At 56.9% G+C, this 21,431-nt stretch overlaps 1 protein-coding gene across 8 annotated transcripts in view; it reads left to right on the forward strand.

Moving 5' to 3' along the window:
• The window catches only part of AGO2 (argonaute RISC catalytic component 2), a 98,536-nt gene that overhangs the window by 69,729 nt on the left and 7,376 nt on the right, over positions 1-21,431 (forward strand). For 6 of the 8 annotated variants that reach the window (XM_079902132.1, XM_079902130.1, XM_079902131.1 and 3 more), the window contains 12 exons: positions 415-551; positions 1,029-1,163; positions 1,917-2,004; positions 3,509-3,656; positions 4,458-4,577; positions 4,726-4,848; positions 8,439-8,572; positions 10,177-10,361; positions 11,587-11,746; positions 13,955-14,045; positions 14,620-14,814; positions 17,063-17,197. In XM_079902132.1, coding sequence (XP_079758258.1) covers positions 415-551; positions 1,029-1,163; positions 1,917-2,004; positions 3,509-3,656; positions 4,458-4,577; positions 4,726-4,848; positions 8,439-8,572; positions 10,177-10,361; positions 11,587-11,746; positions 13,955-14,045; positions 14,620-14,814; positions 17,063-17,197 — 1,651 coding nt within the window. Of the gene's footprint in view, positions 1-414; positions 552-1,028; positions 1,164-1,916; positions 2,005-3,508; positions 3,657-4,457; positions 4,578-4,725; positions 4,849-8,438; positions 8,573-10,176; positions 10,362-11,586; positions 11,747-13,954; positions 14,046-14,619; positions 14,815-17,062; positions 17,198-17,737; positions 18,662-18,858; positions 18,961-21,431 lie in introns of those variants that run through there. The other 2 variants (XM_079902133.1, XM_079902134.1) reach the window with 2 other exon arrangements.

Consider the following 21,431-nt stretch of genomic DNA (forward strand, 5'->3'; position numbering starts at 1 on the left):
AGACGAGGTCCGAGCTCTGCAGCTCCCGCTCCCCCCCCCCATAGAGGAGCCGGGTGGAAAGGGAACGGGGCCTGGGTGCTTGGTCTCCGCGAGGTCCCCTCCGTGCCAGACGCCCCGAGGCCCGGGCGGGACCGGTCTGGCTGGCTGACTGTGGTCGCCTGCACCTGCACCCCCGCCCGCCCCATCCTAGAAGGAGGTGAAGTGCTGTGTGCAGACCCGAGGGCTGCGGGCGAGGCATCGTGGTGGGAGGATCGCGTGGGGAACACGAGGTGTAACCAGACCCCCGTGTCCTCGGCTCGCGGGAGGAAGTTCTCCTGCGTGTGCCCCGCGTGTTGGCCGTGGACACAGGCGGACGGCTTGCGCGTCTGCGGGGTGTGTGCCCGCCGGCCTACCTAGACAAGGCTCCCGTTCCAGGTACACCCCCGTGGGCCGCTCCTTCTTCACGGCGTCCGAGGGCTGCTCCAACCCGCTGGGCGGGGGACGAGAGGTGTGGTTTGGCTTCCATCAGTCCGTCCGGCCTTCTCTTTGGAAGATGATGCTGAATATCGACGGTAAGCAGAGCCCCGGCCACCATCGGGGGGTGAGGGGGGCTGCGAGGCCCCTCCACACGCGCCCGGCGCGCCGCACTGCTCGTGCACGGAGGTAGTGGCGCTCACGCTTGACCGTCAGAGCCTCCGCGGGGCCCCCTCCACAGACACAGCCTGTGGCTCAGGGGGCCGAGAGGGGGTTCCCGGCTGCCCCTCTGTGTTGGACCCCACGTGGGAACAGTAAACTTTAGGGAGCCCGAGACCAGAAGGGGGTCAGAAAGTGCCAGAAAGCCCAGGCCTGCGGTTATCACCGGCTGATGGGTTTTGTTTTTACACCGTGGCATTTTCCTCAGAGGGTGACTTCAGCCTCTGCCAACCCCTCCACTGCCCCTCGGAGTCCACAAGCAGGGGCAGCAGGGGGAGCCGGCCGGCTGCGGGGGTGGCCTGGCCAGGCAGGCCCGGTCACGTCTCGGCTTTTGTCTCTTCTCTTCCCGCCTGTAGTCTCGGCAACAGCATTTTATAAGGCACAGCCAGTAATCGAGTTTGTGTGTGAAGTTTTGGATTTTAAAAGTATTGAAGAACAACAAAAACCTCTGACAGATTCCCAAAGGGTCAAGTTTACCAAAGAAATCAAAGGTAACTAGCTGCCCGCCGCGGTGGATGAGGGACGCGACCTGCATGGCCCTGAGTTTCCCAAGTTCTTGTTCATTCGTGTTTCCGAGGGGAAGGGGCAGGGGGCGGCGGAGGAGCCAGCCCTCAGAGACACATCAGCGCAGGACAAGGACGCCCGCTTCCCAGAGCAGGAACGATTTCTAAATGATGACTTTCTGCGTGGGGTGGCCCGGCAGTGTCCGAGTGCAGATATGAGGGCCAGACAGCTGCAGCACAAGTGTAATCAGTTTTCTCGGGACGTTCCGGAACGTTGATTCCTTGTCATTTAACCGAGCCTGGGTTCCACTCAAGAAAACTCAGTCCAGGGTTCAGTGACCTGGCTGTGTCCTTCTGCCCGTCGTCGGAGAGCTGGCAGGCCCTGTAGGCTCGGCCCCTCTGCACCTGTCCTTCCTGGGGGTGTTCAAAGGCCGGCAGCAGTGCTCATTGCTAAAAATAACCCCGAAGGAAGCACAGAAGGCCGTGGCGGCTGACGCCCCGCCCTCAGCCGAGCCCACGTCGCCCCTCGTCTTTGAGGACACACCCTGCCTCTGGCCCGGGCATCCCTGGGGCAGGGGGCGTCCCTGGGGGTGAGATGGCCCAGCGCGAGGGTCACCCAGAAGGCCCTCGCCGTGGGTCTGTGGGTGAGGTTCCCCTGAAAGCTGATGGGCTGACAGTGGGGTGTGCGCTGCAGGCCCGGGCGAGTCTTGATGCTGAAACCCAGCTGCTGTGTGTTCTCAGGTCTAAAGGTGGAGATAACGCACTGCGGGCAGATGAAGAGGAAGTACCGCGTCTGCAACGTGACCCGGCGGCCCGCCAGCCACCAAACGTAAACGGCCTCCCTGTCAAACGCTTACCAGCTCTGACCTTCACTGTCACTCAGATGTCCAAACTCTGCAGCAATCACTCCTGCAAAGGATTTTCATTCTAGTTATAAAATTCCGAAAGCACACTTCACCTTGTGAAATAAAATAATGAAATTCCCCCTGTATGGGGCGGGGGGAGGGGCTCACCGTCAGTTTTCCTTCTTGAATATGACGGGCGAGGGAAGGTCTTTTTGGTTCATTTTCCAGTCCTCCGTGCTGAGTGGGGTCCAGGGAGGGAGTGGGGATCGGTTGGCGCTGCCTGGATCCACAAGCGTGGCCCGGCCCAGGCCGATGCTGCGGCCTCTGTCTTGAGCTCCCGTCACTTCACAGACAGCCTGGGGTCCAGGTCCGTGTAGTAAGCATCCTGGTGCACGGATGCAGTGCTGTCTGAGGTTGTGTGGCCCCCTCACCCCACCTTGAGGCCTCCTGGGTCCAGTGAGGACTCGTTAGTTTCTCTCGCGGTCGCTCCGTGGGAAGTGCCTGGTGTGTCTCTGGGTACTGGTTATACCAAGACGCCCAGGGTCCTGTGCAGCAGTGGGGGGGCAAGATGAGCCTGTGTCTTTGTCCCCATGACCTCCTCCCACCGGGCAGAGCGAAGGAGTCGGCAGAGGTCCCCTACCCCTGTGCCCAGCGCCCTCGGCCCCATCCTGCATGGGGGCTGCCCCCCCCCCGTGAGTGCAGGATGCCACTGTGCTCTCCCGCCCCTGCAAGTGGGCCTCTCCTGCCTCAGCCCACCACATGTGGCTGCGGAGGCCTGAGCAGCCCCAGCTTGTCCCTTTCACTGTCCTGTTCTGGAAGGCCTCAGGTTTTCTGGGGCGGACACTTGGAGCGCTCAGCCGGTAACCGACTTTCAGAGTCAGTGCGAGGTCAGCTGGAACGTGCACAGGCTGTTCTTTCTGGATTTGTCTTCGTTTGCCCTGAGTCCTTTCCGTGTACTCCAGGTGTATGCGTCGTTTGTCCTGAGTCCTTTCCGTGTACTCCAGATGTATGTGTCGTTTGCCCTGAGTCCTTTCCGTGTACTCCAGGTGTATGCGTCGTTTGCCCTGAGTCCTTTCCGTGTACTCCAGATGTATGCGTCGTTTGCCCTGAGTCCTTTCCGTGTACTCCAGGTGTATGCGTCGTTTGCCCTGAGTCCTTTCCGTGTACTCCAGGTGTATGCGTCGTTTGTGATTGTTGCATATTGTAATATGTATTGCATATTGCATATTGCATATTGTGCGGGTGCTTTTCACTTCCCGACTCCAGAGATAAAACGAAAGTTTAGGGACTTGGGAATGTTCAGATAAGCCAGAGGGCATGATTTGGTTTTGACCCCCAGAGAGGTGCTTTGAATCACCCTCCACCTTCTTCAGCCCTAAGAAGGCAGACCCACAAAGCATCCCTGTGTGAGCGGGCACGTGGGTCTTGGTCACCCATCCCCTGGGGGCCTGGGAAGCTCCGGGGCTGAGCCGCCTCTTTCTTCCCCAGGTTCCCGCTGCAGCAGGAGAGCGGGCAGACGGTGGAGTGCACGGTGGCCCAGTACTTTAAGGATAGGCACAAGCTGGTTCTGCGCTACCCTCACCTCCCATGTTTACAAGTCGGACAGGAGCAGAAACACACCTACCTTCCCCTAGAGGCAAGTCCCCCTCCCTCCATCTCTGTGGGCTGGGAGGAGAACTTCCGGGGCAGGGGTCCCGCTGGCACCCCGGGCCCAAACCTTGTTATTCCTGCCACTGGGGGACCTGGGACAGGTTAACAGATGTGGTCCAGCCTCAGTTTCTGCACTAATAAGATGGGTTTGGTAACTTACAGAATTCGTGTGAAGGTCGAGACCATACGTGTGTGCCCAGCAGGCCCCTGGCACCCAGTAAAACGTGCTCAGGAATCACTTCTGGTTTGAAAAATCCTTGCCTGGGAAAAGATCAAATGCTGAAACTAGGACACAAGTTTTTAAGTCTTTTCTGGTAGTGTTTTAAATTCTCGGTATTTGTCCAGTTACTGGAACACCTGGCCCTTGGTTTGGTTTTGCCTGTGCTGGGTGCAGGAGGCAGACTTCCTTCCCATCCCCCGCAGCTCTGTACTACAGCCCGGTGTCTGAGGACGGGGGTCCGCACAACCCAGGGTGAGGACACAGGCCAACCCCAGCCCGCTGCTGGGTGGTGCTGCTTTCAGCGGCGCGGTTCCCGGCTCGCGCTTCTGTTGTGCTGGGTCTCCTCGGGTGGTTTCTGCCTTTGGCCGGAGGGCCTCCGCCCGTGTGCGGTTTCTAGTGGGTCTCAGGAACAGCCTCCACACTGGCGTCTGTGTGGCGCCTCACAGCTCACCCGTGAGGAACAGGTGTGTCACGGGCAGAGCTGGGCGCCAGCTCTCGCGCTTGGCCTCAGACCCGTGCCCGCTTCCCAGCCCGCTGCTGACACCCGGTTCTTGCGTTTCTTCATAGGTCTGTAACATAGTGGCGGGACAGAGATGTATAAAAAAGCTGACCGACAATCAGACCTCAACCATGATCAGAGCGACTGCCAGGTCAGCCCCCGATCGGCAGGAAGAGATTAGCAAATTGGTGAGCGTCACATCCTCGGGTGGGGACACCCTGGGGACGCCAGCTCAGGGTGCCCAGGGCAAGGCCCCCCGATGCTTTGGACAGACTGGGCTTCTGGAAGGAAGCGAAGTCCACCCGACTCTGTGCCTTTCCTTCTTCCCTTTTCAAGATGCGAAGTGCCAGCTTTAACACAGACCCGTATGTCCGTGAGTTTGGAATCATGGTCAGAGACGAGATGACCGACGTGACCGGGCGGGTCCTCCAGCCGCCCTCCATCCTCTACGGGGGCCGGGTAGGTGGACGGCCGGGTGGGCTGTTTGTGGGTGTTGGGAGTGTGCGTCTGAACGTCGATGTTGGAGCGGCAGCACCTGACCCACACGCACACATCCTCAGGTGTAGACCATGGTCAAGGTAAAGGATTCTTCCTGACCCAGTGTGAACCTGTAACAGCCATGGGCCTTCGTAAAGGACTGGTTTCCTTAACCCTTTTAAAGTTTTCTGAATCACCCCTTTTCTTTTCAAAAGGTAAACTTTATTATCTCATCAAAATTTTAAAAGCATCATTCTTTGTATGATGGGTACTCTGCCAGTGACGAGTTGCTCTCCAGAAGTTCGTGCCGCTTTTCTGCTTTCTAACTGTTGTTTTGGAGGTATGTGGGAGCAAGTACGTCAGTTTAGTCACGGGCACAGTTCTGTCTGTTGGTTCTTGCCCATTTGACCTCTGGTTCTGGTCAGTACGGTCCTGACCCTTGAGCCCCTTAGAACTCACGAGAAGTTCTTCTCTCCTTTCCTCCTGGCACCTCCCCTGTAGCTGCAGCGCAGGTGGTGGGGCTCAGCTTCCAGGGTCACAGCTTTGGGAATCCCCTGGCCGTCCAGTGGTTAGGGCTTGGCGCTTTTACTGCCGGGGCCTGGGTTCAATCCCTGGTCAGGGAACTAAGGTCCTACAAGCCAAGAAAAAGAGCGAGCGAGCGCACGCACACGATAGAGAGTGAGAGAGAGAGAGAGAGAGAGAACGAGAACAAAGGTCATGGCTTTTGTGGGTCAGTGAGCACCTGTGGGAGCCTGTGTTCTACATGACTTGACACCTTTTTACCTGATGGGGTGGGACTCCAGTCCTCAGCGCCTCTGGCAAGCTTTAGTTTTGTTTTTTTGTTTTGTTTTTTCGGCTGCGTTGGCTCTTCGTTGCTGCGCGCGGGCTTTCTCTAGTTGCGGCGAGCGGGGGCTACTCTTCATTGCGGTGCACAGGCTTCTCATTGCGGTGGCTTCTCTTGTTGCAGAGCACGGGCTCTAGGCACATGGGCTTCAGTAGTTGCAGCATGCGGGCTCAGTAGTTGCGGCATGCAGGCCCTAGAGCATGCAGGCTTCAGTAGTTGTGGCTCGCGGGCTCTAGAGCGCAGGCTCAGTAGTCGTGGCGCACGGGCTTAGTTGCTCTGCGGCATGTGGGATCTTCCCGGACCGGGGCTCGAACCCGTGTCCCCTGCATTGGCAGGAGGATTCTTAACCACTGCACCACCAGGGAAGTCCCTTCAGTTTGTTTTTCTTTTTTTTTGCGGTACGCGGGCCTCTCACTGTTGTGGCCTCTCCCGTTGCGGAGCACAGGCTCCAGACGCGCAGGCTCAGCGGCCATGGCTCACGGGCCCAGCCACTCCGCGGCATGTGGGATCTTCCCGGACCGGGGCACGAACCCGTGTCCCCTGCATCGGCAGGCGGACTCTCAACCACTGCGCCACCAGGGAAGCCCCCCTTCAGTTTTGTTTGCAGGACTTTTTCCTTTCTTATTTTAAAATATAAGTTCTATTTTTTTAAGTGTTTCAAAGTTCAAAAGATACAAAGAATTATAGGGAGAAAAATCTCTTTCTCCCCAGATCCTGGTTACTTTCCCAGGAGGCAATTCTCCTTGTAAAATCGCTCCAGGGATTATTCACATATTTTTTTCACCCCTTCTTGTGCAGATAGCTGCATATTAAGTACACGTTTGTGCCTTGCCTTTTTTTACTTAATATTTTCTCTTCGATCCCATGGAGATCTTGGAATGTGTGTGACCTCTGGCTTGTCGTTTTGACCGTTGCGTTGCGTGGTATTCCTTTGTGGGGGGAGCCCCACCCTAGCCAGTGGGCATGGGGGCTGCTCCTCGTTCTCTGCAGGGTGCCTTCTGAGCAAGGCCTCCTGGCTCCTTCTCAGCCCACTTGTGCACCTGGGAGCTCAGACGCTGCAGACACAGCACCTTCTTAACCCTCCCTGTGGCCCTAGGAGGGAGAGGTGGATTCCCTTTCACAGGTCAGTGAGGAGATGCCCGAGGTAGTGAGACTTACATAGTGAACCCAAGATTGCATATCCAGCGTCTTTCCAGCTTTTAGTCAAGACAGGAGTCATCTGGAAAACAAAGCAGCTCTTGTAGTCTAACCTTGCAAGAATGTTAGAATTGTAAGGATCCAAACTTTAAATGCTTCTAAATGAATGAATTTTTCCAGATGTTTTAAACATTGTAATGGGAGCGAACACTTCTCATCACCTGCCCTACCCATTGTCCTGTTAGACAAAACATTAAATGTCCCCCAGGGACTTCCGGCAACGTCTGGACTGGAATCTGATGGGCAGCAGCTGCTGGCAGCCTCCAGCGCACAGGACTGCCACACAGCAGCCCGCCAGCCACGCGCCCACTGCAGGGCTGAGGCTGAGAAGCGCTCCGATAGTACGAGTGCACTGCAGTGTAAACTGTGCGTGCGTGCGTGCGTGCGTGTGTGTGTGTGTTTACTTACTGAGTCTGGAACACTACACTTGGTGGTGGCTCTGTCTTATAGAAGGAGGCTCGCAGGAGCTGGGTAGTGGTTTAGAAAATACAGGAAACAAAAACATTCATTTGTGTAATATTTGATTTTTACAATATGCTTATATTATTTTAGTAGGAAAAAAGTGTTTTTCATTAAAAAACACTTTTGCAGAGTAAATGACAGCAACTCAGACACAGCCCTGTCCTTCAGGGCCTGCTGCCCGCTGGCCTGGGATGGCAGCTCTGCCCCCTCCACCCGGCCCTGGCTAAAAAAGGAGGCCAGTGCCAAAGCCTTCTCTCTGACTCAGGCCCAGCCTGTGGGACTCGCGCTTTCTCTGTAGGGCACACAAGGGTCCAGCCAGCACAGCTCCAGTCACAGCGTCCCTTCCTGACTGTCCCTTGTGCTCCAGAATCACTTGAAGGCAGTTCAGAGATTCCTTCAGTGAGTGTTGAGACCTGGTCGTTTCTGGTTGAGAGATGACACAATTAAGTGGATGCGTCATCTGCTGTTGTTTTCCTTCCGAAATGGGAATGGCTTACACAACTGCAGGCAGCGGCGCGTGGAGCCGGGGAAGCGGTGGGCTCGGTCCTAGCTGGCCTGTCTGCTCCGGGCACAGGACTGGGAAGAAACACCTTGCTTCCCTTCCCTTCCCTTCCCTTCCTTCCCTGGCTGCCCCGCTGATAACGGATGAGGTAGAATGAACGGAAGCCTGTTTATAAGACAAGAAGCCTTCCCGTAACGTCGTGAAGCACTTCTTTTCCTCCAGGCGACCCGTGACATTGGATGGAGCTCTGGGCCCTCCCTGCTCAGCCTTCCGGGCACCCCCCTGCTCCCCACAATCTACTTCTTCATCCCTCCATCCTCCCTCCACCTCTCACCCCTCCATCCATCCTCTGTCCGTCCATCCATCCATCCATCCTGCACACACCTGTGGGACCCCTGCGGTGCCAGGCGGCTCAGAGATGGGGAGTCTACGCAAAGGTTCCCTTCTCAGCCTCAGGAGCTGCCATCTGGTCAGGGGACCAACAGCAGTAGGGACAGTAACAAAATCCAAGGTCAGAGGAATATGTTTTCCGTTTTCTTCTTACTCTAAACTTCTCGCCGTTTGCAGAATAAAGCGATTGCCACCCCTGTCCAGGGCGTCTGGGACATGAGGAACAAGCAGTTCCACACGGGCATTGAGATCAAGGTGTGGGCCATTGCGTGCTTCGCCCCCCAGCGGCAATGCACGGAGGTGCACCTCAAGTAAGGCCCCCAGGGGTGGGGGGAGGGGCCACGGGGAAGGCCCGCTGCGTCAGGCTGGGCAGGTCGTGGGCTCCGTTTGGAGGGCAGGGGTTGGCAGCCTTTCCCCGTGGAAGGGCACTGCCTGGGGTGGCCGGGCCGGGAAGTGGGGGACCCCGGTGCTGCTTTGCTTCTCAGACTCGCTGTTGGAGCGAGTGTGAAGAGGTGGGGCAGGTTCTGTAAGAAACAAAACAGCAAGTGAAGAGTAAGTGTGCAAAGTGGAGGCAAGGGAGGAGATTGTCTCAGCCCAGCCGGGCCCAGTGTCAGACCCTTTGAAAGCGGCCCCATAAACATGCTCACGCTTCTGTGCCAAACAGACCCAGCAGGGAGAGGAGGGCTTTTGTCTCCTGCCTCCCTGGGGTGGGAGCAGGGGGCGCCCAGCAGGGAGAGGAGGGCTTTTGTCTCCTGCCTCCCTGGGGTGGGAGAAGGGGCGCCCAGCAGGGAGGGGAGGGCTTTTGTCTCCTGCCTCCCTGGGGTGGGAGCAGGGGGCGCCCAGCAGGGAGAGGAGGGCTTTTGTCTCCTGCCTCCCTGGGGTGGGAGCAGGGGCGCCCAGCAGGGAGAGGAGGGCTTTTGTCTCCTGCCTCCCTGGGGTGGAAGCAGGGTTGCCCAGCAGGGAGAGGAGGGCTTTTGTCTCCTGCCTCCCTGGGGTGGGAGCAGGGGGCCTGCAAAGCGGGGTAAGGTAGCAGTGGGCGTTGCAGCAGAGAGTGGCTCCAGAGAGCTGTGGCTCTCAGGACTCTGGGGAGGGGCGGGGCCACTCCTCCACGCCACCAGCGGAGAAGCTGGGAGCGCGGGATGTCGGGGGACAGAGTGCGTTAGAGTCCGACCTCGGGGTGCCTCCCCTCTCCGTGTCCTGTCCATGGCCCCCATTTCACTTTTCCTGGAGCCAGATGGCCCCAGGGTACGTGCACGTGTGGGCGTGGGTGTGCACTGGAGGTCAAGCGCTAACTGGCTGCAGCGGGTCGGAGTGTCCTGACTTTATGGTAAAAGGCGGTGGTGTTTCTATTCCTGAGCTTAAAATAGGAGCCGTGGCTCTGTCGCCCCAGCCCCGCCTGTGATTTCACAGGGCCTGTCGGCCGCAGCTGTCGGTGCTACTCTAACTGGGGGCTGTTTGGTTTTCTCCCGTGATTATGTCATCCGAGTCCAAGTTGCACACACAGGAATAACTGGGGGGAAATCCAAGGGGACAGTCAGCTCACAGTTTTCCTCACCCTGACAACGCTCGGCATCCGCAGGAAAGTGGGCGGCAGCTGCTCACACACGGCTTTCAAAGGACAGCACTTGTCGCTGCCCTGGGAGTGTCACAGCCGGTGAGGGGGCAGCGTGGCCCCGACTTGAAGTCTCCTGTGTCATCGTGACTTTACAGTAACCTGCACGGTTAGCACGAACGGCCGCCTTTGTTTGTTACCATGTTGAAACGGCCTTGTCCAGGGCTTCAGCTCGGATTTGGATCCGACGAAGACGGTTTGGGGTCTGGAGCTGTTAGGACTGTGCCCTTTCCCCAGGGCTTCCGGTTGGTCGGAATCATCGGCGCTCTCGGTGCTCACGTAACGAACCTCCTCCTCCTTCAGGTCCTTCACGGAGCAGCTCAGAAAGATCTCGAGAGACGCAGGAATGCCGATCCAGGGCCAGCCGTGCTTCTGTAAATACGCCCAGGGCGCAGATAGCGTGGAGCCCATGTTCAGGCACCTGAAGAACACGTACGCCGGCCTGCAGCTGGTGGTGGTCATCCTGCCCGGAAAAACCCCCGTCTACGGTAGGCCTCGGCGCGCGCACGGCCTCTGGCCGCTGCCGGTGGCGCTGTGGGTGTGCGGTGCCGCCTCAGCCCTCCGTGTCTCTGCCGCACCGAGGAGCTGCCTGTCTCTGGCTCACTCGAGAGCTAGGAAAGACCGGGTGGCTTCTGATTGCGGCCGCGCACGTGCCCAGGGCCGCCCTTGGTAGTCTTGTCCGGGGCCGCGGTTCCCGGAGGCCGGCGTCCTGCGGTGGCACAGGACTCGACACGTGTGCGGTTACCTACTGCGCCGCCCGACGCAGACGTCAGCTGGATGGAGGAGCAGCCAGGCGGCGCACACGCAGTCACCCACTCGGGGCGCCGTCCTCAGCTCCGGCCTGGGACTCACTTCTCCACTTGTGAGCTGTGCCCGCCTCAGAATCCTCTGGAAGCTGATCAGAGTCCTTTCTGCCAGAAGGGCGGTTGCACTTTCACATGGCTGAAAGTTACCAGGCCCCTGTGATGGAGTCCCAGGCCCTGGGTTGGGAAGCTCTGGGGCACTGGTGGTGTAGACAGGTGGCGGCGGCATGGGGAGGTGGGTGCCGGGTGCGTCTGCCGGAAGCCCTCTGGGGACCAGAGGCCCCAGCACGGGAGGTGTGTGGGTGCCCCAGGGCAAAGGGAACAGGTGTGTCGGTGTCGCTGACTGGATCCCCCGTCCGGGCAGCGACGGAGCACTTGCTCCGTGTCCAGGGAAAGGAGGAAAGAGAAAGCCCTCAGAATTCCCATGCTACGCACGCATCTTCTCCCAGGCCCGCCCAGGGAGCGGCTGACCAGTTGCTTCACGAAAGAACCCGGGAGTAGAGGGGGTGTGGGCCCAGAGAGGTCTTGGATGTCGGATCTGCGTTTGCCGAGGGTGTGAGGATGCCAGTGTTTATATTTTTAACGACTCGGGCATTGGCTTGCTTGCAATCCTGAGCACCGTGACGGAGGGTGGCCTTCGGAATGCAAGCCCTGTCTTCCAGCCTGGCTCTGCCCGCACCGCCCTGCAGGCCTGGATCAGTCGCAGAAACGCTCCTGACAGGACTGGGCTGCACCCGCCCGGCCTCTGAGTGAGCGGGACACACGCCCCGCAGCTAGCACAGGCCTGGGCGGCGTGGAGCAGAGCTGGAACCCGGGCTCTGACCCCTTCTTCCACGGGCTTGGCTGCACGTGGGGCGGGCGGAGGGGAGGCGCCAGGGGAGCCGTCCTGAGCGCACCGTTCCCTCCGCAGCCGAGGTCAAGCGTGTAGGAGACACGGTGCTGGGGATGGCCACGCAGTGTGTGCAGATGAAGAACGTGCAGAGGACCACGCCGCAGACCCTGTCCAATCTCTGCCTGAAGATCAACGTCAAACTGGGCGGCGTGAACAACATCCTGCTGCCCCAGGGGAGGTGAGGCCGGCCTTCCGCCGCGTGTGCGCGGGGCAGCTGGTGCGCGACTCCCCAGCTGGGGGTGGGGGTGGGGCCCCGCCGGGGCCGGCGTCCGCTTCCCTGGACAGTGGGGTGAAGGAAGCGAGTAGGACGCGGGTCTCGGATACTCTCGGTCCAGGGGACCAGGGCCATCTGCAGGCCACTGAGGACTGGGTGCAGGGGCCCGAGGAGAAGGGACTTCTTACCCCGTCCAGGGCCGGGGGTCCCACACGTGAGATGTGGTGGCTGCCCTGAGCGGGGGTGGCTCTGCCACGAGGGGTCGTTGGACTCGCTCAGTTCACTCAGCGGCAGGTTCTGTGTTTATTGAGCGCCTACTGTGTGCAGAAGCCCTAGGCTTCCAGCGCAGGCCCCGGTGGGAGGGTCCAGAAACGCACTTCCCAGGTGAGCAACAGTGACACAGCGGAAGGGACAGGAGCTCAGAAGGGTGAGGGTTTCACAGGGGAGACTGCAGCCACTGGAGGGGGCGGGATCACGTGGGCGCCTGGGAGGAGAGCAGTCCAGAGGGCACAGGCCATGCAAGGGCCCTGTGGTACAGCCTGCCAGGAGTGCGGCAGGTGTTCCACTGAGAGACTGAGGGGCAGAGGGCTGCTGGGGGGCCTGGCCCTCCCTCCGGGGGAGCGCATCCATGGGAGGGAGGTTCACGAGTGGAGGTGTAGCTCCGGTGACCTCGTTCTAAAAGGCGACTCCAGCTCCGGGTGGAGTGGGGACCGGGCCCTCCTGCGTTGTCCCAGGAGAGGTGCTGGGGCACGGCTGGGGCGGGATGGTCTGAATGGAAGAGGAGACTCGAGAGTGAGTCCGAGCCTGCGCCTCTGGGGCGGTTAGGCAGCAGTGGATGAGGAAGCTGGGCTGTGCGTCAGCCTCCCAGGGGAGACACTGGGGGTGGGGGGGGGGGAGGGGAAACAGAGGCCTGGTGTTGGTGGGGTTTGTTCAGGAATCCTCACGTGGAGGTGGTATTTAAGGCCTCTAGGCTGGAGAGAAGCCCCAGGGCAGGGTGTAGATAGGAAGGACATCCAAGCCCTCGGCCTGGGGAGTCCGGGGTTGGAAAGGCAGCACTGGGGCCTGGTGGGGTCGGGGGAAGAGCCAGTGCGTGGCCGTGTCACTCGGTGCCAACCGGCCAAGTGCGATGAGGTCCGAGGCTCCACCATGGGACTGGGGGACGTGTGCAGGTCGTCGGTGACCTTGCAAAGAGGAGTCTCGTTGCCATGGCAGCACGAGGCCTGCTTGGGAGGCAGTAAAGGGATCGGCTAATTCCGGGAGCTTTGCCACAAGGCGAGCAAGGGAAGTGAGGGAGCTGTGGGAAGAGAGTGGAGTCCGGAGGCAGGTGTGGTTCTGCTGGTGTAAGGTGTGAGTCATAACTGCATGTGTTGTGCTGCGATGCTCCCGGGACCCATCCAGGATTGGGGGAGGGGGCAGCAGGGAAGAGCCACGGGGTGGGGGTGGGGGTGGGGGTGGGGGGCAGGCGCAGGGTGGGCGGGAGAGCACAGGCCGTCAGGGAAAAGAGGCGAGTGAGGCACAGAGAGAGGAAGCTCCAGGGCGCACAGCCAGTGAGACTGGGACCCGCCGGCCGGCTCGAGAGCCGTGCCCCCAACGCTGGCGCTTCAGGGTCGTGACCGCTGGGGTGCAGCCGGCGCTTAGAAGACCCAGGGAGAGAGCTTAGAGCAGTACTTCTCACCTGGGGCGGTGTCGCAGCCCTGGGAGTGTGTGGTCATGTCTGGAGGAGATGTAGGGGTGTCGGGACGGGGGCTGGCCTCTAACGGGTAGAGAACAAGGGTGCTCCTGGGCACCCTGCAGCGCGGCTGCAGGTCCAGGGTTGGGTAACAAACCGTGGGACTCTTTGTATGTATAATTGTCTTGGAATTTTCAGCCGTCTACGTGGGTAGAACCCTCATGTCCCTGAGCCCAGCCACAGCAGCTGTCAGCACCTCAGCCCTCTCATTCAGTCTACACTCCACCTACACCCTCTCCCCCACCGCCTTATTCTGAAGCAGATCTCACACCAAGCATCTTTTCACCCGTAAGGTTTCTGTACATGTGACTGAAAGATAAGGAGTCCTTACAGACACGGCCACAGTACCCTTAGCACACAAAGTAACGCTGGTGCCAGTACCCTGAGAGGTCCGGGCAGTGTCCCCGAGCCTTGGCCTCTGACGCTCCCGCATCCCCTCACAGGCCTCCGGTGTTCCAGCAGCCCGTCATCTTTCTGGGGGCGGATGTCACACACCCCCCTGCCGGGGATGGGAAGAAGCCGTCCATCGCCGCCGTGAGTATCACCTCCTGCCGGGTCCCGTTGGTCTGTGTTCCTGCGTGATCGGCATCTCCATGCTTCTTGGCCCTTTCCTTGTCTGAGCAGCATGAACAGTGCAGCAGGGTGGCCCCGTGGGGTCATGTCCCTGGCACTCGCTGTCTGGTTCCCTCTGGGCGGCACCTGCGGGCGATTGGTTTCAGGCCAGCTTGCCTTTGGGACACCCGTCACTCTTGGGGTCGGAATCTAGGAGTGTCGTGTGTAGAGGTGCACATGGCTTTGGGAAAACAGTGTGCTTGAAGGAATTAGGAACACTGTCACTGTCACTGTCGCCAGGTACCTTCTCTGGGCTGATGTAATTCAGCCACATCTAATCACAAGCAGAATTAGGGGTTCAGAACAATTGTTGATTTTCTTATTAGGTCCCTCGGGAAAACCTTTACTCTTTGGAACACGTTTATAAGCGCTACAGCGACGCATTCAGAAGAATAGTAAAGGTGGTGGGTTTGCATGTGACGAGCCCTCTCCTGGACCCCCTTCACCCCTAGAGCGGGGGCCCTCGGGGCTCCTGCTGACCCGTGTTGCCCCGCAGGTCGTGGGCAGCATGGACGCCCACCCGAACCGCTACTGCGCCACCGTGCGCGTCCAGCAGCACCGGCAGGAGATCATCCAGGACCTGGCGGCCATGGTGCGCGAGCTTCTCATCCAGTTCTACAAGTCCACACGCTTCAAGCCCACCCGCATCATCTTCTACCGAGACGGTGTCTCCGAGGGGCAGTTCCAGCAGGTCGGCCGTCTCCCCCGCGTTTTCCCTGCCCTCTTCTCGGTGTCTTAAACTCCCCTGTTTCTCGGCAGGACGGCTCCTTGGGTTCGCTAATGAAGACGGTGGGGTGGGTTTTGTTTTGCCCCCGGGTTTACTGGTCCCCGTATGGGCGGTAGTGATGGACTTGGGGTTGTCAGGGGTCTGCTGCAGGTGGGGCGGAGAGGCCTGTCCAGGCGGACCCGGTCCAGAACACGCCAGCCAGGGGCCCTTCCCGGCTCCAGGTTTTGCCTTGTAGGCTGTGGGGGGTCTCTGTGGGGCAGGGACACCACTGTGGCTTGGGGGTCACCTCTGTCTGCAAAGGAGGGGGCGGGCCGGAGTGAGGAGAGCGCAGAGCAGGGTGAGGAAAGTGGCCGGGCGGAGGGTAGGTGGGAGCCCTTTGGAAATAGTCAGTAGGACGCAGCCACTGTTTGGACGTGGAGGGAGAGGCGGCACCTTAGGTGGCGTGTGGGGCATCACCTTGAGGAAGTGTCTGGAAGGCAGGGGAGCCTCTTGGACACCGGGTCACTGGAGGAGGGGCAGGTGAGGACCAAAGGGGGTGTGTTGCTGTGCTCCAGGTGAAAGCACCCGCAGCACCTCCAAGTCGAGGGGAGTGTGGGCAGCGGCGGATCCATCTGACCCTGGAACTCGGGGGTTGATGCCCTGCGTGTGTCCATGCTTGGCCAGGGCTAATGCCACCTCCACCCCTGCCGCGTCTCCAGTGCACGCTTCGTCGAGAGACAGTAGCGGGGAAGGCAGAAGTATCCGATGCTGCAGGAGACCCACCCAGACAGAAAGACATCCTAAGAGGCACTCCAGTGTGTCCCAAGGCCCCAGGCCACCCTGCTAGGCAGGTGGGGTGGCACGTGACCAGGCACGGGTGCCAGTGCCTTCCTGGTCCAAAGTAGGAGCAGCTGAGGCCACAGCGGGCGAGGGGGGTGGCTTGAGGTTCCTTGACCGTCTGGTAGCTCTTGGCCAGGGCCCCTGATTCAGAGCTTCTGTGGGAACCTGGGTTGGGGTTCCTGTGCCGCCTCTCGGGTCCAGATCCAGCTTGTGCCAGCCGGCCTCGAAGCCCCTCTTATACAAAACCGTCTGGTTCCCTCCGTTGGGAGATGTTCTCCCCTCTTCTGAGCACCCGTTCACCCTCTGTCATGGGCATTCTTACTACAGAAGAGGGTTTGTGTCATCCTCCGTTTTCTCTCTCGGTGAATGCACTCCACATCTTACAGAATCACCACAATGGGGTTTCTGGACCCAGAACCCAAGACATATTTTTGAGACACATCGCAGCACAATATTTGACAAGGGCAGTTGCTGAAACCTGAGGTGTGTGGTCCCTGTAGCAGCCATCAGCCCCCGTGCCGGGCTGTGTGCCTGTTCATCTCTGCCACAGGTGGGGGAGCAGAGACAGTGCCAGCATCCTTGTACCCTAACTCCTGGCGCTTCGCAGGTGACTTTAGTCTTCACTGCAAGCTTGCAAGGTGGGATGTTCCCATTTTAAAACTGAAAAAACTGGGGATCAGACAGGGTGCATGGCTTTCCAGAGCCAAACGGTTGCTTAGTGGTAGAGCTAGGATTTGACCTCAGGTCCAGCTCCTAAGCCAGTGGGTTTTTGGGTTTTTTTGTTTTGTTTTGTTTTGTTTTTTACTAGATTCTCTCCATCTTCTCCAATCCAAAAACAAGCTGTTGGATTGATTTGTTCATGTGTGTGTTTCCCACAGTGCCTCATGTCCACGGTGGGTGGTAGCACTTAGAACATTCCAGAGCCTGCGCTCAGCCTGTTTCTCCGTTATCTAACCTAAAACATTTAACCACGAAACCTGGGTATCGTTTGCTCCATGATATTATTGAAGAAACAGGCTCAGAGAGACAGAATCACACAGGTAACAGCAAGCTAGTGGAACTACAAGCCTTAACGTAAACATGTATCAAACATACACACGATTAAGGGATTCATTCCAAGATAGCGAGAGGCCTGAAAACATAATAATGATCCTCAAAAGTGTTCTCCTTGGGCTCCCCTGGTGGCGCAGTGGTTGAGAGTCCGCCTGCCAACGCAGGGGACGCGGATTCGTGCCCCGGTCCGGGAAGATCCCACATGCCGCGGAGCGCCCGTGAGCCACGGCCGCTGAGCCTGCGCGTCCGGAGCCTGTGCTCCGCAACGGGAGAGACCATGACAGTGAGAGGCCCGCGTACCGCGAAGAAAAAAAAAAAGTGTTCTTCTTTCTTTCCATAGGTTCTTCACCACGAGTTACTGGCTATCCGAGAGGCATGCATTAAGCTAGAAAAAGACTACCAGCCGGGGATCACGTTCATAGTGGTCCAGAAGAGGCACCACACTCGGCTGTTCTGCACCGACAAGAACGAGCGGGTGAGTGTCCTCGACCCTGGGCTGTGCAGCCTCGAGGGACACGGGTCTCACGCCCTGCACCACCTCCCAGGCTCTTGGGAGACCCGGCCCTTCGTGGCGACGCAGCCTGAGACGTTGGAGAAGGGCTCTCCTCAGTTTGGTGAGAAGTTTGAACCTGCAAACCCCACAGGTCCAGGATAGGTCCAGGCAGATGTCATTTATCCGATAAGGAAATTACCAAAGGTGAGGTTTCAGGGCCAGTTAGCAACCATGGTCATAGACAGCATAGTGTAAAGAACGCGGGAGAATGCAGTAAAGTGGGGAGCCCACGGGGTGGTTGGAGTGCTGGAAGAGGGCCTGGGGAGCTCACTCAGGGGTCTGGTCTGGAGAACACTGACAGACAGCGGTGTCCAAGCTCCTCATCCCTCTCCTGGCTGCTCCAGAACAAGAACCACGAGCATGCAGGAGACTTAAGACTTGTAGTGGTAACTACTGAGAATTGTCCACAGTTGGAGAAAGATCAGAACCCTTAGGTTAAAAGGCCTCTCCTGTTCCCAACAGGATAAATAAAAATAAATCCATACCTAGACACATTGTCCTAAAACTGCACAGCGTCAAAGTAACTGCATGAGATAAAAGACCTCCCAGAAGGGAAGGACATTCCATCAGACTGTCCGCCAGCGGGGCTGGAAGCGGGCGTTAGTGTCCACGTGGTGCAGCCCACTAACGCCACAGTGGCACCACAGCACCAAAAATGCTTCTTGCCTAAATGGAAGACAAAATGCAATTGAGAGTCAATAGCGAGGAAAAGGGGTACTTTGTCATGATCACCGAGAAGACAGAACAGCTGTGACGTGGATGTACCTCACGCCATGACCTAAAAATATGTAAAGAAAAAAAGTAAAGCAAAAACAGGCAGAATTTTAAGGAGAAATTGACAAACACACCATCAAAGAGGTCTGTTTTAACAGACCACCATCAGAAAGTGAAACAGGGACAAGTTAGTAGAAACTGAAAATGGGAAGAAAGGAATGAGCCAGACCTGACAGACAGAACTCTGCCTGTGACAGCTGAGCTCACGCTGAGGGCTTACAGGAGCTGGCGTTGTCCCAGGTCACAAAAGAGGTCTCAGGAGATTGCCAAACCTCAGTATTCTACAAACCACATTTTTTAAAAAAAAATAATTTATTTGGGGGGGGGGCTGCACTGGGTCTTCGTTGCTGCGCGCAGGCTTTCTCTAGTTGCGGCGAGCGGAGGCTACTCTTTGTTGCGGTGTGCGGGTTTCTCATTGCGGTGGCTTCTCTTGTTGTGGAGCACGGGCCCTAGAGTGCTCAGGCTTCAGTAATTGTGGCATGTGAGCTCAGTAGTTGCAGTGCACGGGCTCTAGGGCACGTGGGCTCGATAGTTGCAGTGCACGGGCTCTAGGGCACGTGGGCTTCAGTAGCTGCGGCGCTTGGGCTCAGTAGTTGTGGCTTGTGGGTTCTAGAGTGTAGGCTCAGTAGTTGTGGTGCATGGGCTTAGTTGCTTGACGGCATGTGGGATCTTCCCGGACCAGGGCTCGAACCTGTGTCCCCTGCATTGGCAGGCAGATTCTTAACCACTGCGCCACCAGGGAAGTCCCCAAACCACATTTTCTGTTACGTAGGAAAAAGCGTAAGAAAACTTAAAATTTTGATTTCAAGCCCACTGCAGGGCTTCCCTGGTGGCGCAGTGGTTAAGAATCTGCCTGCCAATGCAGGGGACACGGGTTCGAGCACTGGTCCGGGAAGATCCCACATGCCGCGGAGCAACTGAGCCCACGTGCCACAACTACTGAAGCCCGCCTGCCTAGAGCCCGTGCCCCGCAACAAGAGAAGCCACCGCGATGAGAAGCCCTCACACTGCAATGAAGAGTAGCCCCCGCTTGCTGCAACTGGAGAAAGCCCACACACAGCAACAAAGACCCAGTGCAGCCAAAAATAAATAAATAAATGTATTTATTTAAAAAAAAAAAGAAAGCACTGCATTAAAAATGTAAAGAGAATAGTCAATTGTGAAATGATTAGAAATGAACAAAAACGAGAATTTCATATCAAACCTTGTGCAGTGCACTAAAGCAGGCATTTACAGGTAAGAGTCTAGACATAGGTAAGAGTCTAGACATAGGTGAGGGTCTAGACATAGGTGAGGGTCTAGACATAGGTGAGGGTCTAGACATAGGTGAGGGTCTAGACATAGGTGCTTTTGTTGTGAGACAAGGAAGAGAGCCATGAATAAGTCTGAAGCTACAGGAAGGATGTCAGTCCCAGTGGTCAAGGGAAAGCTGAGGAGTTGGTGTGCATAGGCCCCTTGCCACCTCAGCCTGCAGACTTCTCTTGCCAGGAGTCGGGAGGGCTCAAAGTCAGCTTATTCCAGCACCCCACTTTCTCTCTCAGAATAGAAAATCGTGAACTAGAAAATGAAGAAGCAATAGAGCATATTAACGCAAGCAAAAGGTACTTCTCTGAAGATTGATAAACCCAGCAAGACTCAACAAAAAGAACACTTGTAATTACGTTGGGAACAGAAGGGCAACAATGGCTGCAGAGGGAGTATGTGTTATTTGAATCATAATGGAATGATAACAACTTCATGACAACACATTGGAAAACTGAGAAGAAACAAACACTTGTTTGTAGAATTACATAAGTTACCAAAATCAGCTGAGTAAGATAGTCCAGTCATTGTTCCAAAAGGCATCAGGCTCAGAGAGTTTTACAGGCAAGCTTTACTAAGGCTTCAGGAATAGATTACCTTAAAGTGTGGCAGAGCATAGGAAAAAGGGGGAAACTACTTAGCTTATTGTATGAAGTTAGTCCAGAGATTTTTACAGGCAAGCTTTACCAGACCTTCGAAGAATAATCTTGTATAAAGTATTTCAGAGAATGGGAAAAGTCGGGGGGACTCACATTATGAGGTTAGCCTGATAAATACCAAATGTCAAGGATGTGGGTGCCGTGATGAGGAGCAAAGGGTCTGGAGCCGGATAACCTGGCTCCAATCCACCCCCTCAGCATCCTGGCTACGTGACCACAAGCTGTCAGCCCCTCTACCCCCTGGACCACCTTCTGAGGATGTTGGGAGGGTTCGCGGAGCTAACACGCAGAGCACTTAGCACAGAGTAAAGGCATTATTATGAAGAGGACTCTCCTACACTTCAGATGGGAATACAAATGGGTAACCAACTTGGAACGCTGTTTGGCAATTCTAGAGATCTACCCTGGAGGAGCTCACACACTTGTGTACAAGAAGACATGTATTCTGTAAGAATATTCTGGCAGTATTGTTTATAATAGCAAAAAATCAATCTGTTAACAGGAGAAAAGGTGGTGATGTATTTATATATTGGCTCTTGTACAGCAATGAAAAATAATAAACTATATCTACCAAATGACTGCATCTCAAAATTGTAATACAGAGCAAAAACAGAAAGTAGCAAAACATAGGATACATGTATACAGTTTTGTTTTTTTAATAAATTTATGTATTTATTTTACTTATTTATTTTTGGCTGCACTGGGTCTTCGTTGCTACGCATGGGCTTTCTCTAGTTGCGGTGAGCAGAGGCTACTCCTCGTTGTGGTGCGCCGGCTTCTCATTGCAGTGGCTTCTCTTTGTTGTAGAGCACGGGCTCTAGGTGCACGGGCTTCAGTAGTTGTGGCTCGCGGGCTCTAGAGTGCAGGCTCAGTAGTTGTGGCACATGGGCTTCGTTGCTCCGTGGCATGTGGGATCTTCCCAGACCAGCGCTCAAACCCATGTCCCCTGCATCGGCAGGCGGATTCTTAACCACTGCGCCACCAGGGAAGCCCCTACAGTTTTAAAATCTGCAAAGTAACACAATATGGTGCTAACGGAGACCTGAATGTGTGGCAGAGAATAAAGCATGTGTAGGAGTAATAAAGCCTAGGTTTGAGACCGCAGCGTGGGAGGGGTGCAAACGTGGGCACTCTTTTCAAATATTTTACTTCTTTTAAAAATCTGGGACTTCCCTGGTGGTGCAGTGGTTAAGAATCCTGCCTGCCAATGCAGGGGACACGGGTTCGAGCCCTGGTCCAGGAAGATCCCACATACTACGAAGCAACTAAGCTCGTGCGCCGCAACTACTGAGCCTGCATGCCTAGGGCCCGTGCTCCGCAACAAGAGAAGCCACCGCAGTGAGAAGCCCACGCACCGCAACAAAGAGTAGCCCCCGCTCGCCGCAACTAGAGAAAGCCCGCATGCAGCAACGAAGACCCAA

Source organism: Stenella coeruleoalba (genome assembly GCF_951394435.1).
Source record: "Stenella coeruleoalba genome assembly, chromosome: 17".
NCBI lineage: Eukaryota > Metazoa > Chordata > Mammalia > Artiodactyla > Delphinidae > Stenella > Stenella coeruleoalba.